The sequence below is a fragment of the Salvelinus fontinalis genome, unplaced genomic scaffold (genome assembly GCF_029448725.1).
Source record: "Salvelinus fontinalis isolate EN_2023a unplaced genomic scaffold, ASM2944872v1 scaffold_0082, whole genome shotgun sequence".
In the NCBI taxonomy this organism is placed as follows: domain Eukaryota; kingdom Metazoa; phylum Chordata; class Actinopteri; order Salmoniformes; family Salmonidae; genus Salvelinus; species Salvelinus fontinalis.
In genome coordinates, this window is record NW_026600291.1 from 74,035 (window position 1) to 92,666 (window position 18,632).

At 44.0% G+C, this 18,632-nt stretch overlaps 1 protein-coding gene across 1 annotated transcript in view; it reads right to left on the minus strand.

Moving 5' to 3' along the window:
- The window catches only part of LOC129842970 (zinc finger and SCAN domain-containing protein 21-like), a 77,596-nt gene extending 70,107 nt beyond the window's left edge, over positions 1–7,489 (minus strand). The window contains exon 1 of the mRNA XM_055911691.1: positions 6,844–7,489. Within this exon, the coding sequence (XP_055767666.1) occupies positions 6,844–7,270 (427 nt within the window). The 5' untranslated portion in view covers positions 7,271–7,489. The remainder of the gene's footprint in view (positions 1–6,843) is intronic.
- Positions 7,490–18,632: the final 11,143 nt, after the last annotated feature.

Below are 18,632 nucleotides of genomic sequence, written 5' to 3' on the forward strand. Positions count from 1 at the left end.
GATGCATCCTGGGTAAATAAGGGCTACTCCACTAGATGATGCATCCTGGGTGAATAAGGACTACTCCACTAGATGATGCATCCTGGGTAAATAAGGGTTACTCCACTAGATGATGCATCCTGGGTGAATAAGGGTTACTCCACTAGATGATGCATCCTGGGTAAATAAGGGCTACTCCACTAGATGATGCATCCTGGGTAAATAAGGACTACTCCACTAGATGATGCATCCTGGGTAAATAAGGGCTACTCCACTAGATGATGCATCCTGGGTAAATAAGGGCTACTCCACTAGATGATGCATCCTGGGTAAATAAGGGCTACACCACTAGATGATGCATCCTGGGTAAATAAGGACTACTCCACTAGATGATGCATCCTGGGTAAATAAGGGTTACTCCACTAGATGATGCATCCGGGGTGAATAAGGGCTACTCCACTAGATGATGCATCCTGGGTAAATAAGGACTACTCTACTAGATGATGCATCCTGGGTGAATAAGGGCTACTCCACTAGATGATGCATCATGGGTGAATAAGGGCTACTCCACTAGATGATGCATCCTGGGTAAATAAGGACTACTCTACTAGATGATGCATTCTGGGTGAATAAGGGCTACTCCACTAGATGATGCATCCTGGGTAAATACGGGCTACTCCACTAGATGATGCATCCTGGGTAAATAAGGGCTACTCCACTAGATGATGCATCCTGGGTGAATAAGGACTACTCCACTAGATGATGCATCCTGGGTAAATAAGGGCTACTCCACTAGATGATGCATCCTGGGTAAATAAGGGCTACTCCACTAGATGATGCATCCTGGGTAAATAAGGGCTACACCACTAGATGATGCATCCTGGGTAAATAAGGACTACTCCACTAGATGATGCATCCTGGGTAAATAAGGGTTACTCCACTAGATGATGCATCCGGGGTGAATAAGGGCTACTCCACTAGATGATGCATCCTGGGTAAATAAGGACTACTCTACTAGATGATGCATCCTGGGTGAATAAGGGCTACTCCACTAGATGATGCATCATGGGTGAATAAGGGCTACTCCACTAGATGATGCATCCTGGGTAAATAAGGGCTACTCCACTAGATGATGCATCCTGGGTAAATAAGGGCTACTACATAGATGATGCATCCTGGGTAAATACGGGCTACTCCACTAGATGATGCATCCTGGGTAAATAAGGGCTACTCCACTAGATGATGCATCCTGGGTGAATAAGGACTACTCCACTAGATGATGCATCCTGGGTAAATACGGGCTACTCCACTAGATGATGCATCCTGGGTGAATAAGGGCTACTCCACTAGATGATGCATCCTGGGTAAATAAGGGCTACTCCACTAGATGATGCATTCTGGGTGAATAAGGGCTACTCCACTAGATGATGCATCCTGGGTGAATAAGGGCTACACCACTAGATGATGCATCCTGGGTAAATAAGGGCTACTCCACTAGATGATGCATCCTGGGTAAATAAGGGCTACACCACTAGATGATGCATCCTGGGTGAATAAGGGCTACTCCACTAGATGATGCATCCTGGGTGAATAAGGGCTACTCCACTAGATGATGCATTCTGGGTAAATAAGGACTACACCACTAAATGATGCATCCTGGGTAAATAAGGGCTACTCCACTAGATGATGCATCCTGGGTGAATAAGGGCTACTCCACTAGATGATGCATCCTGGGTAAATAAGGGCTACTCCACTAGATGATGCATCCTGGGTAATTAAGGGCTACTCCACTAGATGATGCATCCTGGGTAAATAAGGACTACTCCACTAGATGATGCATCCTGGGTAAATAAGGGCTACTCCACTAGATGATGCATCCTGGGTGAATAAGGGCTACTCCACTAGATGATGCATCCTGGGTAAATAAGGGCTACTCCACTAGATGATGCATCCTGGGTAAATAAGGACTACTCCACTAGATGATGCATCCTGGGTAAATAAGGGCTACTCCACTAGATGATGCATCCTGGGTAAATAAGGGCTACACCACTAGATGATGCATCCTGGGTAAATAAGGACTACTCCACTAGATGATGCATCCTGGGTAAATAAGGGCTACACCACTAGATGATGCATCATGGGTAAATAAGGACTACTCCACTAGATGATGCATCCTGGGTAAATACGGGCTATTCCACTAGATGATGCATCCTGGGTAAATAAGGGCTACTCCACTAGATGATGCATCCTGGGTGAATAAGGGCTACTCCACTAGATGATGCATCCTGGGTAAATAAGGGCTACTCCACTAGATGATGCATCCTGGGTAAATAAGGGCTACTCCACTAGATGATGCATCCTGGGTAAATAAGGACTACTCCACTAGATGATGCATCCTGGGTAAATAAGGACTACTCCACTAGATGATGCATCCTGGGTAAATAAGGGCTACACCACTAGATGATGCATCCTGGGTAAATAAGGGCTACTCCACTAGATGATGCATCCGGGGTGAATAAGGACTACTCCACTAGATGATGCATCCGGGGTGAATAAGGGCTACTCCACTAGATGATGCATCCGGGGTGAATAAGGACTACTCCACTAGATGATGCATCCTGGGTAAATAAGGGCTACTCCACTAGATGATGCATCCTGGGTAAATAAGGGCTACACCACTAGATGATGCATCATGGGTAAATAAGGACTACTCCACTAGATGATGCATCCTGGGTAAATACGGGCTACTCCACTAGATGATGCATCCTGGGTAAATAAGGGCTACTCCACTAGATGATGCATCCTGGGTGAATAAGGACTACTCCACTAGATGATGCATCCTGGGTAAATACGGGCTACTCCACTAGATGATGCATCCTGGGTAAATAAGGGCTACTCCACTAGATGATGCATCCTGGGTGAATAAGGACTACTCCACTAGATGATGCATCCTGGGTAAATAAGGGTTACTCCACTAGATGATGCATCCTGGGTGAATAAGGGTTACTCCACTAGATGATGCATCCTGGGTAAATAAGGGCTACTCCACTAGATGATGCATCCTGGGTAAATAAGGACTACTCCACTAGATGATGCATCCTGGGTAAATAAGGGCTACTCCACTAGATGATGCATCCTGGGTAAATAAGGGCTACTCCACTAGATGATGCATCCTGGGTAAATAAGGGCTACACCACTAGATGATGCATCCTGGGTAAATAAGGACTACTCCACTAGATGATGCATCCTGGGTAAATAAGGGTTACTCCACTAGATGATGCATCCGGGGTGAATAAGGGCTACTCCACTAGATGATGCATCCTGGGTAAATAAGGACTACTCTACTAGATGATGCATCCTGGGTGAATAAGGGCTACTCCACTAGATGATGCATCATGGGTGAATAAGGGCTACTCCACTAGATGATGCATCCTGGGTAAATAAGGACTACTCTACTAGATGATGCATTCTGGGTGAATAAGGGCTACTCCACTAGATGATGCATCCTGGGTGAATAAGGGCTAATCCACTAGATGATGCATCCTGGGTGAATAAGGACTACTCCACTAGATGATGCATCCTGGGTAAATAAGGGCTACTCCACTAGATGATGCATCCTGGGTGAATAAGGGCTACACCACTAGATGATGCATCCTGGGTAAATAAGGGCTACTCCACTAGATGATGCATCCTGGGTAAATAAGGGCTACTCCACTAGATGATGCATCCTGGGTAAATACGGGCTACTCCACTAGATGATGCATCCTGGGTAAATAAGGGCTACTCCACTAGATGATGCATCCTGGGTGAATAAGGACTACTCCACTAGATGATGCATCCTGGGTAAATACGGGCTACTCCACTAGATGATGCATCCTGGGTAAATAAGGGCTACTCCACTAGATGATGCATCCTGGGTGAATAAGGACTACTCCACTAGATGATGCATCCTGGGTAAATAAGGGTTACTCCACTAGATGATGCATCCTGGGTGAATAAGGGTTACTCCACTAGATGATGCATCCTGGGTAAATAAGGGCTACTCCACTAGATGATGCATCCTGGGTAAATAAGGGTTACTCCACTAGATGATGCATCCTGGGTAAATAAGGACTACTCCACTAGATGATGCATCCTGGGTAAATAAGGGCTACTCCACTAGATGATGCATCCTGGGTAAATAAGGGCTACTCCACTAGATGATGCATCCTGGGTAAATAAGGGCTACACCACTAGATGATGCATCCTGGGTAAATAAGGACTACTCCACTAGATGATGCATCCTGGGTAAATAAGGACTACTCTACTAGATGATGCATCCTGGGTGAATAAGGGCTACTCCACTAGATGATGCATCATGGGTGAATAAGGGCTACTCCACTAGATGATGCATCCTGGGTAAATAAGGACTACTCTACTAGATGATGCATTTTGGGTGAATAAGGGCTACTCCACTAGATGATGCATCCTGGGTGAATAAGGACTACTCCACTAGATGATGCATCCTGGGTGAATAAGGGCTAATCCACTAGATGATGCATCCTGGGTGAATAAGGACTACTCCACTAGATGATGCATCCTGGGTAAATAAGGGCTACTCCACTAGATGATGCATCCTGGGTGAATAAGGGCTACACCACTAGATGATGCATCCTGGGTAAATAAGGGCTACTCCACTAGATGATGCATCCTGGGTAAATAAGGGCTACTCCACTAGATGATGCATCCTGGGTAATTAAGGGCTACTCCACTAGATGATGCATCCTGGGTAATTAAGGGCTACTCCACTAGATGATGCATCCTGGGTAAATAAGGGCTACACCACTAGATGATGCATCCTGGGTAAATAAGGGCTACTCCACTAGATGATGCATCCTGGGTAATTAAGGGCTACTCCACTAGATGATGCATCCTGGGTAATTAAGGGCTACTCCACTAGATGATGCATCCTGGGTAAACAAGGGCTACTCCACTAGATGATGCATCCTGGGTAAATAAGGACTACTCCACTAGATGATGCATCCTGGGTAAATAAGGGCTACTCCACTAGATGATGCATCCTGGGTGAATAAGGGCTACTCCACTAGATGATGCATCCTGGGTAAATAAGGGCTACACCACTAGATGATGCATCCTGGGTAAATAAGGGCTACACCACTAGATGATGCATCCTGGGTAAATAAGGGCTACTCCACTAGATGATGCATCCTGGGTAAATAAGGGCTACTCCACTAGATGATGCATCCTGGGTAAATAAGGGCTACTCCACTAGATGATGCATCCTGGGTAAATAAGGGCTACTCCACTAGATGATGCATCCTGGGTAAATAAGGGCTACACCACTAGATGATGCATCCTGGGTAAATAAGGACTACTCCACTAGATGATGCATCCTGGGTAAATAAGGACTACTCTACTAGATGATGCATCCTGGGTGAATAAGGGCTACTCCACTAGATGATGCATCATGGGTGAATAAGGGCTACTCCACTAGATGATGCATCCTGGGTAAATAAGGACTACTCTACTAGATGATGCATTTTGGGTGAATAAGGGCTACTCCACTAGATGATGCATCCTGGGTGAATAAGGACTACTCCACTAGATGATGCATCCTGGGTGAATAAGGGCTAATCCACTAGATGATGCATCCTGGGTGAATAAGGACTACTCCACTAGATGATGCATCCTGGGTAAATAAGGGCTACTCCACTAGATGATGCATCCTGGGTAAATAAGGGCTACTCCACTAGATGATGCATCCTGGGTAAATAAGGGCTACTCCACTAGATGATGCATCCTGGGTAATTAAGGGCTACTCCACTAGATGATGCATCCTGGGTAATTAAGGGCTACTCCACTAGATGATGCATCCTGGGTAAATAAGGGCTACACCACTAGATGATGCATCCTGGGTAAATAAGGGCTACTCCACTAGATGATGCATCCTGGGTAATTAAGGGCTACTCCACTAGATGATGCATCCTGGGTAATTAAGGGCTACTCCACTAGATGATGCATCCTGGGTAAACAAGGGCTACTCCACTAGATGATGCATCCTGGGTAAATAAGGACTACTCCACTAGATGATGCATCCTGGGTAAATAAGGGCTACTCCACTAGATGATGCATCCTGGGTGAATAAGGGCTACTCCACTAGATGATGCATCCTGGGTAAATAAGGGCTACACCACTAGATGATGCATCCTGGGTAAATAAGGGCTACACCACTAGATGATGCATCCTGGGTAAATAAGGGCTACTCCACTAGATGATGCATCCTGGGTAAATAAGGGCTACTCCACTAGATGATGCATCCTGGGTAAATAAGGGCTACTCCACTAGATGATGCATCCTGGGTGAATAACGTTTGTAAAAACAAATATTGGAGTTTTTACAGCAACTTGAACAAGTGTTACGGTAATGAGAAATATGTCCACAGACACTTTTCATGAGAATCACCTCTTTCACCACATGATGTAGAAACCTAAATCCAACGGTCCATTATTCCTGTCATGAGAATCACCTCTTTCACCACATGATTTAGAAACCTAAATCCAACGGTCCATTATTCCTGCCATGGAAAGGCATGTTGAACACTCTTTAGATTAAAATGTAGATTTTTAACAAATCACGTAATTTCAATAGCTCATTCACAATGTGACCGAGAACCCTAAAACCAACTTAGGATCGTTCACAGGGTAGGTTTTCCCATAGGATTGTTCAACCTATGGTTTACCCATAAAGCACTTCCTTACCCATAAAGCACTTAGCACAAATTTCAATACCTCGCCTTCAAACATGTGACCTAGCAATATTCAAGGACTGAAGAGTTTTTGCCCCCGTTTTTAAGACACTACTTACCGGTGTTACTCAGATCTCCCGTCTCCTCTTCCTCCTCCTCTTTCAACGTGACAGTAATCTGCCCCTCCTCTTCTTCCTCTTTCAACGTGACAGTAATCTCCCCCTCTATCTTCACCCCGAAAACTTCTTCCTCCTCTTCTTTCACAGTAACATCCTCCTCCTCTTTCACTCTGAAAGCTTCTTTCTCTTCTGTCACAGTAACTTCTTTCTCTTCTTCTTTCACAGTAACATCCTCCTCTTTCACTCTGAAAGCTTCTTTCTCTTCTTCTTTCACAGTAACATCCTCCTCCTCCTCTTTCACTCTGAAAGCTTCTTTCTCTTCTTTCACAGTAACAGCCTCATTCTCTACTTCTTGTTTAACTGTAACAGCCTCTTCTTCCTCCGTCCAGCAGATCTCTTCTTTATCAGAGTGCCTTAGTGAACTCATGGTAGGGGATGTTAACTAGCTAGCTACTTAGCATTAGCGATTAGCCTAGTGCAAAACTAATTTGGCAAGCCAGCTACCTGACAAACAACGTAAATATTAACGTTACAGTAAATGGGCCAACAAGTAGACACGACAGAAGTATGTTTAAAACACAGTGACTGTTTTCAGCAATGTTGGCTACGGAGGTGGCTGACTAACTGTTGTTACTGTTGATGAAGTGTCCCGTCCACTACATTAGACGTCACACTAGCGGTATTGCCTGAAATATGCCCATCGCCGTCTGCTGACTGGAGTGGGTAACGCAGTTGTATTCATTACATTTTTGGGGTGCAAACATTTGTTTCATAGAAGTGTAATATTTTATGTAAACGTACAAAGAGACGCGTGTATTGCTGGATTAGTGCGGATTTCGTAAAGAGAGAATATAAATACTATTAAGACACAACAGTAGTAGGCCTGATTACCAACAATGACGAGACATCTACAAAGCTGGGACCTAGAGACTGAAAAACAGCTTCTATCTCAAGGCCATCAGACTGTTTTTTAACTATCACCGAGCTGGTTTCCACCCGGTTACTCAACCCTGCACATTAGAGGCTGCCGGCGTATGTACATAGACATGGAATCACTAGTCACTTTAATAATGTTTACATACTTTTGTACCCACTTCATATGCATATACTGTATTCTACTGTATTTTAGTCAATGCTACATTGCTCATCCTAATATGTATATATTTCTTAATTCCATTATTTTACTTTTAGATGTGTGTGTATTGTTGTGAATCGTTAGATACTACTGCACTGTTGGATCTAGGAACACAAGCATATCGCTACACCCGCAATAACATCTGCTAAATATGTGAATGTGACCAATACAATTGGATTTGATTTTACAGCGCATCTGCATGTGCATTTAAACCCTAGTTCATGCATCGCTCTATCGCCGCATCAAACAAAAAAAGACGTCCCTTTCTCTTTGGAAGATTGGCGACAGAGTGGCCTGACGACTCAAACTGAATTATTCCACTGTTCTGTCGTTCGCTACATACTTCAGTCTGAGACTGACGTCATTGAAGTCGATTGTGGTGACGTCGAAATGAGGGGTGTTGTACAAAACAGAGTAATCAGCGATTGGCTCATCCTCAACCAATCAGAGTAGCAACGCCAGACGAACCGTCACTCACAAACCAACGGACAACTGGAGACTCATTGTTAACGCCTCCCTCTAAAAACCCCGCCCTTCATGGAAAAATAATGACAAAACTCTCATTCCGAAAGACTGGCGGTGAAAGAAAAGATACGAGCAGCGTTAGTACATGCAGGCAAGAGCGTAGGCAAAATGTATTCAATAGGATTGGTTGCTGAGAAAGTTTAACTGAAAACGATTTTTGCATTCGATTTTAAATATTGATTTTATTCATTTGTCATTGAGTTTTGCTCTCGCCTTAATTATTTGCTTACAAGTTTTGGGGTTTTGCTTTTAATGTCCTTTTACATTATTTATTTTTTCTTCATTTTGAAATATGTTTACATTCACAACTTTATTTTTCATTTTTACGATTTGAATTCAATACATATGGCGTGAATTTGACCCCATAGGAGTCTGCTGCAGTGTTGAGAGCGTTACATGAAACCAATCAGTACATCAAGCAGAGCTCTTAACCGTTCCAAGCTGCTCTTAATTGTTCCCTTTGATGACATTTGGGGACGTGACTGTGGAACGGTCTTATTCCGTTAATACTTTAGTATGTTAGTAAGTTCGTACCTTAGTCACGTGCGATATCTCAGACAGCACTGGCCTGATTTTGACAAAACTTGGGTGAATGATGCGTCTGGCCATAGAGATCTGGCATTTACAAAATTACACTGATTGGCCAGATGATGGTGCTGTAACAAGAGATTGAAAATGTACACGTTGAAAGGTCATGCTCCCTTCACCCCGTTTTACTCAAAGTCATGAAATTCGGTACATAGGTCCCTCTCCTCACAAGGAACCAATTTGTCTCAGGGACCCATGGTCGTCACCAGTTACCACAGCAACTAAGTCAGAAGGCCCGCCTCCTCAACCAATCAGATGACCAGCTTCATAAGTGTCATGGGATCTTTAGTGACCACAGAGTTGAGACACCTGTTTAAAGTCCCATTTCTTCCATTTTGTTGAGGAATATTCCATTGTTAGTCAGTAATTCAACACAATTCAAATGAAATTAATGTTGTAAATATGTATGGTATAAATTACAGTGATCTGTCTTTGCAATTACAGTCTTCTTGTTAATTTCAGCCTCATATTTCTCTTTGGCTTTTGTTTGTCTGTCTTTCCTCTTGGTGACATTCATACGTCTTTGTGCCAACAACTTGAAATGGAACCCCATTTAAATAGGAGCCTGTTCCTCTCCCACCTGTTGTTTTCCTGTTAAAGGCATCTGGTGAAGGTCAACAACATAATATATTACTATTAGAATGAAAGGCTTGTATGGAAACTAACAACGTTTCTCTGTCCAATAGAATAACTCCTCTGTGTTTGGAATGGAATCCCTCAAACCAGCTAGCGAGCTCATTTTAGATGAGGGTATTAACAGTTAGCTACAAGGCATCTAAAACAAGACTATCCTACTTACCCTTTTGACCCCAAAAATTGTCCTTTCGCAATGTTGTGAATGTTAGGGACGTTGGTCCTTCCTCAATGTTATGAATGTTTGGGATATCGGTCCTTCCTCAATGTTGTGAATGTTAGGGATGTCGGTCCTTCCTCAATGTTGTGAATGTTAGGGATGTCGGTCCTTCCTCAATGTTATGAATGTTTGGGATGTCGGTCCTTCCTCAATGTTATGAATGTTAGGTACATTGGTCCTTCCTCAATGTTGTGAATGTTAGGGATATCGGTCCTTCCTCAATGTTATGAATGTTAGGGATATCGGTCCTTCCTCAATGTTATGAATGTTAGGGACGTTGGTCCTTCCTCAATGTTATGAATGTTAGGGACATTGGTCCTTCCTCAATGTTATGAATGTTAGGGACATTGGTCCTTCCTCAATGTTATGAATGTTTGGGACATTGGTCCTTCCTCAATGTTATGAATGTTAGGGACATTGGTCCTTCCTCAATGTTATGAATGTTAGGGACGTTGGTCCTTCCTCAATGTTATGAATGTTAGGGACATTGGTCCTTCCTCAATGTTATGAATGTTTGGGATATCGGTCCTTCCTCAATGTTATGAATGTTTGGGATATCGGTCCTTCCTCAATGTTATGAATGTTAGGGACATTGGTCCTTTCTCAACGTTGTGAGTTTGAGTGACGTTGCCAATTCTTGTTCCCGAATGTATTCAGATATTTGGTTCCCAAACTTGAACTCTCAAGATACAGAGCATTCAGAAAGTATTCAGACTGCTTAACTTTTTCCACATTTTGTTACGTTACAGAGCATTCAGAAAGTACTCAGACTGCTTAACTTTTTCCACATTTTGTTACGTTACGGAGCATTCAGAAAGTACTCAGACTGCTTAACTTTTTCCACATTTTGTTACGTTACGGACCATTCAGAAAGTATTCAGACTGCTTGTTCTAAAATTGATTGAGCTGTTTTTTTCTCTCGTCATCAATATACACACAATACCCGATGACAAAGCAAAAACAGGTTGTTTGAAATGATCAAATGATCAAATGTATAAAATAAAAACATATGACATTTACATAAATATCCAGACTCAGTACTTTGTTGAAGCACCTTGGGCAGCGATTACAGCCTTGAGTCTTCTTGGGTATGACGCTACAAGCTTGGCTAACCTATATTTGGGGAGTTTCTCCCATTCTTCTCTGCAGATCCTCTCAAGCTCTGTCAGGTTGGATGGGGACCAGATATTTTCAGGTCTCTCCAGAGATGTTCAATCAAGTTCATCAAGACTTAAAACGAATCACCCAGCGATCATACACTGTTTACCAGGGGGCAGGGCTACCGACGTTAAGGCTAATCTGAAGATGGTGCTGGCTAAAGCTAAAACTGGCGAGTGTAGAGAGTATAGAGATATTGTTATCCACGTCGGCATCAACGATGTTAGGATGAAACAGTCAGAGGTCACCAAGCGCAACATAGCTTCAGCGTGTAAATCAGCTAGAAAGATGTGTCGGCATCGAGTAATTGTCTCTGGCCCCCTCCCAGTTAGGGGGAGTGATGAGCTCTACAGCAGAGTCTCACAACTCAATCGCTGGTTGAAAACTGTTTTCTGCCCCTCCCATAAGATAGAATTTGTAGATAATTGGCCCTCTTTCTGGGACTCACCCACAAACAGGACCAAGCCAGACCTGCTGAGGAGTGACGGACTCCATTCTAGCTGGAGGGGTGCTCTCATCTTATCTACCAACATAGACAGGTCTCTAACTCCTCTAGCTCCACAATGAAATAGGGTGCAGGCCAGGCAGCAGGCTGTTAGCCAACCTGTCAGCTTAGTGGAGTCTGCCACTAGCATAGTTAGTGTAGTCAGCCCAGCTATCCCCATTGAGACTGTGTCTGTGCCTCGACCTAGGTTGGGCAAAACTAAACATGGCGGTGTTCGCCTTAGCAATCTCACTAGGATAAAGACCTCCTCCATTCCTGCCATTATTGAAAGAGATCGTGATACCTCACATCTCAAAATAGGGCTACTTAATGTTAGATCCCTCACTTCAAAGGCAGTTATAGTCAATAAACTAATCACTGATCATAATCTTGATGTGATTGGCCTGATTGAAACATGGCTTAAGCCTGATGAATTTACTGTGTTAAATGAGGCCTCACCTCCTGGTTACACTAGTGACCATATGCCCCGTGCATCCCGCAAAGGCGGAGGTGTTGCTAATATTTACGATAGAAAATTTCAATTTACAAAAAAAAAAATGACGTTTTTGTCTTTTGAGCTTCTAGTCATGAAATCTATGCAGCCTATTCAATCACTTTTTTATAGCTACTGTTTACAGGCCTCCTGGGCCATATACAGCGTTCCTCACGGAGTTCCCTGAATTCCTAGCAGATAATATAGCAGATAATATTATAATTTTTGGTGATTTTAATATTCATATGGTAAAGCCCACAGACCCACTCCAAAAGGCTTTCGGAGCCATCATCGACTCAGTGGGTTTTGTCCAACATGTCTCTGGACCTACTCACTGCAACAGTCATACTCTGGACCTACTTTTGTCCCATGGAATAAATGTTGTAGATCTTAATGTTTTTCCTCATAATCCTGGACTATCGGACCACCATTTTATTACGTTTGCAATCGCAACAAATAATCTGCTCAGACCCCAACCAAGGAGCATCAAAAGTCGTGCTATAAATTCTCAGACAACACAAAGATTCCTTGATGCCCTTCCAGACTCCTTCTGCCTACCCAAGGACGTCAGAGGACAAAAATCAGTTAACCACCTAACTGAGGAACTCAATTTAACCTTGCGCAATACCCTAGATGCAGTTGCACCCCTAAAAACATTTGTCATAAGAAACTAGCTCACTGGTATACAGAAAATACTCGAGCAAGCTTCCAGAAAATTGGAATGGAAATGGCACCACACAAAACTGGAAGTCTTCCGACTAGCTTGGAAAGACAGTAGTATCGAAGAGCCCTCACTGCTGCTCGATCATCCTACTTTTCCAACTTAATTGAGGAAAATAAGAAAAATCCAAAATTTATTTTTGATACTGTTTTAAAGCTAACTAAAAAGCAGCATTCCCCAAGTGAGGATGGCTTTCACTTCAGCAGCAATAAATTCATGAACTTCTTTGAGGAAAAGATCATGATCATTAGAAAGCAAATTACGGACTCCTCTTTAAATCTGCGTATTCCTCCAAAGCTCAGTTGTCCTGAGTCTGCACAACTCTGCCAGGACCTAGGATCAAGAGAGACACTCAAGTGTTTTAGTACTAAATCTCTTGACACAATGATGAAAATAATCATGGCCTCTAAACCTTCAAGCTGCATACTGGATCCTATTCCAACTAAACTACTGAAAGAGCTGCTTAATGTGCTTGGCCTTCCTATGTTGAACATAATAAACAGCTCTCTATCCACCGGATGTGTACCAAACTCACTAAAAGTGGCAGTAATAAAGCCTCTCTTGAAAAAGCCAAACCTTGACCCAGAAAATATAAAAAACTATCGGCCTATATCGAATCTTCCATTCCTCTCAAAAAGTTTAGAAAAAGCTGTTGCGCAGCAAGTCACTGCCTTTCTGAAGACAAACAATGTATACGAAATGCTTCAGTCTGGTTTTAGACCCCATCATAGCACTGAGACTGCACTTGTGAAGGTGGTAAATTACCTTTTAATGGCATCAGACCGAGGCTCTGCATCTGTCCTCGTGCTACTAGACCTTAGTGCTGCCTTTGATACCATCGATCACCACATTCTTTTGGAGAGACTGGAAACCCAAATTGGTCTACACGGACAAGTTCTGGCCTGGTGTAGATCTTATCTGTCGGAAAGATATCCGTTTGTCTCTGTGAATGGTTTGTCCTCTGACAAATCAACTGTACATTTCGGTGTTCCTCAAGGTTCCGTTTTACACTGGCTTCCTGTTAAGGCAAGGGCTGATTTCAAGGTTTTACTGTTAACCTATAAAGCGTTACATGGGCTTGCTCCTACCTATCTTTCCGAGTTGGTCCTGCCGTACATACCTACACGTACTCTACGGTCACAAGACGCAGGCATCCTAATTGTCCCTAGAATTTCTAAGCAAACAGCTGGAGGCAGGGCTTTCTCCTATAGATCTCCATTTTTATGGAACAGTCTGCCTACCCATGTGAGAGACGCAGACTCGGTCTCAACCTTTAAGTCTTTACTGAAGACTTATCTCTTCAGTAGGTCATATGATTGAGTGTAGTCTGGCCCAGGAGTGTGAAGGTGAACAGAAAGGCTCTGGAGCAACGAACCGCCCTTGCTGTCTCTGCCGGGCCGGTTCCCCTCTCTCCACTGGGATTCTCTGCCTCTAACCCTATTACAGGGGCTGAGTCACTGGCTTACTGGTGCTCTTTCATGCTGTCCCTAGGAGGGGTGCGTCACTTGAGTGGGTTGAGTTACTGACGTGATCTTCCTGTCTGGGTTGGCGCCCCCCCTTGGTTTGTGCTGTGGTGGAGATCTTTGTGGGCTATACTCGGCCTTGTCTCAGGATTGTAAGTTGGTGGTTGAGGATATCCCTCTAGTGGTGCGGGGGCTGTGTTTTGGCAAAGTGGGAGGGGTTATATCCTTCCTGTTTGGCCCTGTCCGGGGGTATCATCGGATGGGGCTACAGTGTCTCCTGACCCCTCCTGTCTCAGCCTCCAGTATTTATGTTGCAGTAGTTTATGTGTCGGGGGGCTAGGGTCAGTTGGTTATATCTGGAGTACTTATCCGGTGTCCTGTGTGAATTTAAGTATGCTCTCTCTAATTCTCTCCTTCTCTCTTTCTTTCTCTCTCTCGGAGGACCTGAGCCCTAGGACCATGCGTCAGGACTACCGGGCATGATGACTCCTTGCTATCCCCAGTCCACCTGGCCTTGCTGCTGTTCCAGTTTCAACTGTTCTGCCTGCGGCTATGAACCCTGACCTGTCCACCAGACGTGCTACCTGTCCCAGACCTGCTGTTTTCAACTCTCTAGAGACCGCAGGAGCGGTAGAGATACTCTTAATGATCGGCTATGAAAAGCCAACTGACATTTACTCCTGATTATTATCTGACCATGCTGGTCATTTATGAACATTTGAACATCTTGGCCATGTTCTGTTATAATCTCCACCCGGCACAGCCAGAAGAGGACTGGCCACCCCTCATAGCCCGGTTCCTCTCTAGGTTTCTTCTTAGGTTTTGGCCTTTCTAGGGAGTTTTTCCTAGCTACCGTGCTTCTACACCTGCATTGCTTGCTGTTTGGAGTTTTAGGCTGGGTTTCTGTACAGCACTTCAAGATATTAGCTGATGTACGAAGGGCTATATAAAAAATAAACTTGATTCAAGTCCGGGCCACTCAATGACATTCAGAGACTTGGCCCGAAGCCACTCCTGCGTTGTCTTGGCTGTGTGCTTAGGGTCGTTGTTCTATTGGAAGGTGAACCTTCGCCCCAGTCTGAGATCCTGGGTGCTCTGGAGCAGGTTTTCATCAAGAATCTCTCTGTACTTTTCTCCGTTCATCTTTCCCTCGATCACCTCCCTGACCAAGGCCCTTCTCCCCTGATAGGTCAGTTTGGCCTGGCGGCCAACTCTAGGAAGAGTCTTGGTGGTTCCAAACTTCTTCCGTTTAAGAATGATGGAGGCCACTGTGTTCCTGGGGACCTTCAATGCTGCAGACATGTTTTGGTACCCTTCCCTAGATCTGTGCCTCAACACAATCCTGTCTCGGAGCTCTACGTTCAACCTCATGGCTTGGTTTTTGCTCTGACATGCAAAGTCAACTGTGGGAACTTATATATAAAATCATGTCCAATCAATTGAATTTACCACAGGTGGACTCCTAATGAAGTTGGAGAAACATCTCAAGGATGATCAACGGAAACAGGATGCACCGGAGGTCATTTTCGAGACTCATAGCAGAGGGTCTGAATTCTTAAACAAGGTATTTCATTTTTTTTCTCATATTTTAATACATTTGCAAACATTTCTAAAAACCTGTTTTCGCTTTGTCATTATGGGGTATTGTGTGTAGATTGATGAGCATTTTTATATATTTAATCCATTTTAGAATAAGGCTGTAACGTCACAAAATGTGGAAAAGGCAAGGGGTCTGAATGCTTTCCGAATGTAATTAAAAAAAAATGTGTTTCATGCAAATCGGAATACACTCCTCATCTGATTGGTCAAGTAGGCGGACCTTCAGACTTTGTGCCAACTTTGGAATTTTGTGGAAAACACTGAAAACTCTACTCTTCTGGCACCGAATGATTGATCTGCACCAAACTTGATATGTGGCATCTATGGCCAAAAGACTCTAAACACAATATTTTCCAGACTTGTACCTAAAATAAAATGGCTGCTATTTGACCAATAACCCTGCAGGTGGGCGTGGTCTGGCACATAAATCAGTCAAGTATGTTCGTATTGTAACAAAACTTGGTACACATGTTGCAAAGACTGTCAAGACTCAATATATGCAAGAACATTCGTATCTACCACACGGTGGTGATCTGTTTGACTCAGAGTGGTGAAATTTGGCACACATGCTCAGGGATATGAGTCTAGCTAACCCAAATTATATCTCAGACCCCACTGGGCTAATTTTGACGAAACTTGGGTGAATTATGTGTTTTTGCATTAGATCCGGCATTTGCTAAATTACACTGATTGGCCCAAAGGGGGCGGTGCATCATTCATGAGGGTCAACATGTTTACTGGTGCCATTTTTCTATTCAATTCAACTCACCTTAAATTCGGCATCTGAACAGTGCGTAAGGCAATTTCATATTAATTCAAGTAGACTAACAGATAATATTAAAATGAACAGACTAGGTCTTTACTCCTCCTGCATGGTGTAACAATACATAGATGTATATAATGAACAGACTAGGTCTTTACTCCTCCCGCGTGGTGTAACAATACATAGATGTATATAATGAACGTCCACTAGTAGCTAACAGTTAAAAAATATGAATATTATTTTAATCTAGAAAAATATGTTGCATTCATCAAATCCTTTTTTGCAATCATCAACAGTGTTTTCTCTGACATGGTGGAATAACAGGACTCTCAAGACACGGTGGAATAACGGGACTCTCAAGACACGGTGGAATAACGGGACTCTCAAGACACGGTGGAATAACGGGACTCTCAAGACACGGTGGAGTAACGGGACTCTCAAGACACGGTGGAATAACGGGACTCTCAAGACACGGTGGAATAACGGGACTCTCAAGACAGGGTGGAGTAACGGGACTCTCAAGACACGGTGGAATAACGGGACTCTCAAGACACGGTGGAATAACGGGACTCTCAAGACACGGTGGAATAACGGGACTCTCAAGACACGGTGGAATAACGGGACTCTCAAGACACGGTGGAATAACGGGACTCTCAAGACACGGTGGAATAACGGGACTCTCAAGACACGGTGGAATAACGGGACTCTCAAGACACGGTGGAGTAACGGGACTCTCAAGACACGGTGGAATAACGGGACTCTCAAGACACGGTGGAATAACGGGACTCTCAAGACACGGTGGAGTAACGGGACTCTCAAGACACGGTGGAATAACGGGACTCTCAAGACACGGTGGAATAACGGGACTCTCAAGACACGGTGGAATAACGGGACTCTCAAGACACGGTGGAATAACGGGACTCTCAAGACACGGTGGAATAATGGGACTCTCAAGACACGGTGGAATAACGGGACTCTCAAGACACGGTGGAATAACGGGACTCTCAAGACACGGTGGAATAACGGGACTCTCAAGACACGGTGGAATAACGAGACTCGCAAGACACGGCGGAATAACGGGACTCTCAAGACACGGCGGAATAACGGGACTCTCAAGACACGGCGGAATAACGGGACTCTCAAGACACGGTGGAATAACGGGACTCTCAAGACACGGTGGAATAACGGGACTCTCAAGACACGGTGGAATAACGGGACTCTCAAGACACGGTGGAATAACGGGACTCTCAAGACACGGTGGAATAACGGGACTCTCAAGACACGGTGGAATAACGGGACTCTGTAGACATGGTGGAATAACGGGACTCTCAAGACATGGTGGAATAACGGGACTCTCAAGACACGGTGGAATAACGGGACTCTCAAGACACGGTGGAATAACGGGACTCTCAAGACACGGTGGAATAACGAGACTCGCAAGACACGGCGGAATAACGGGACTCTCAAGACACGGCGGAATAACGGGACTCTCAAGACACGGTGGAATAACGGGACTCTCAAGACACGGTGGAATAACGGGACTCTCAAGACACGGTGGAATAACGGGACTCTCAAGACACGGTGGAATAACGGGACTCTCAAGACACGGTGGAATAACGGGACTCTCAAGACACGGTGGAATAACGGGACTCTGTAGACACGGTGGAATAACGGGACTCTGTAGACATGGTGGAATAACGGGACTCTCAAGACATGGTGGAATAACGGGACTCTCAAGACATGGTGGAATAACGGGACTCTCAAGACATGGTGGAATAACGGGACTCTCAAGACATGGTGGAATAACGGGACTCTCGAGACAACTGGGAACTCTGAAAAAAACAAGGTCAAATCATAATAAATACAAACACAAAGGCTTGTGCAAGGCTACTTACTTACTTATATAATAATTTACATTTTGCAATAGAAAATCATATGATGAACAACATCAGAGGGTTTATACTTGTATCAAATCAATCTATCAAAGCTCATAATCAAAACCCAATA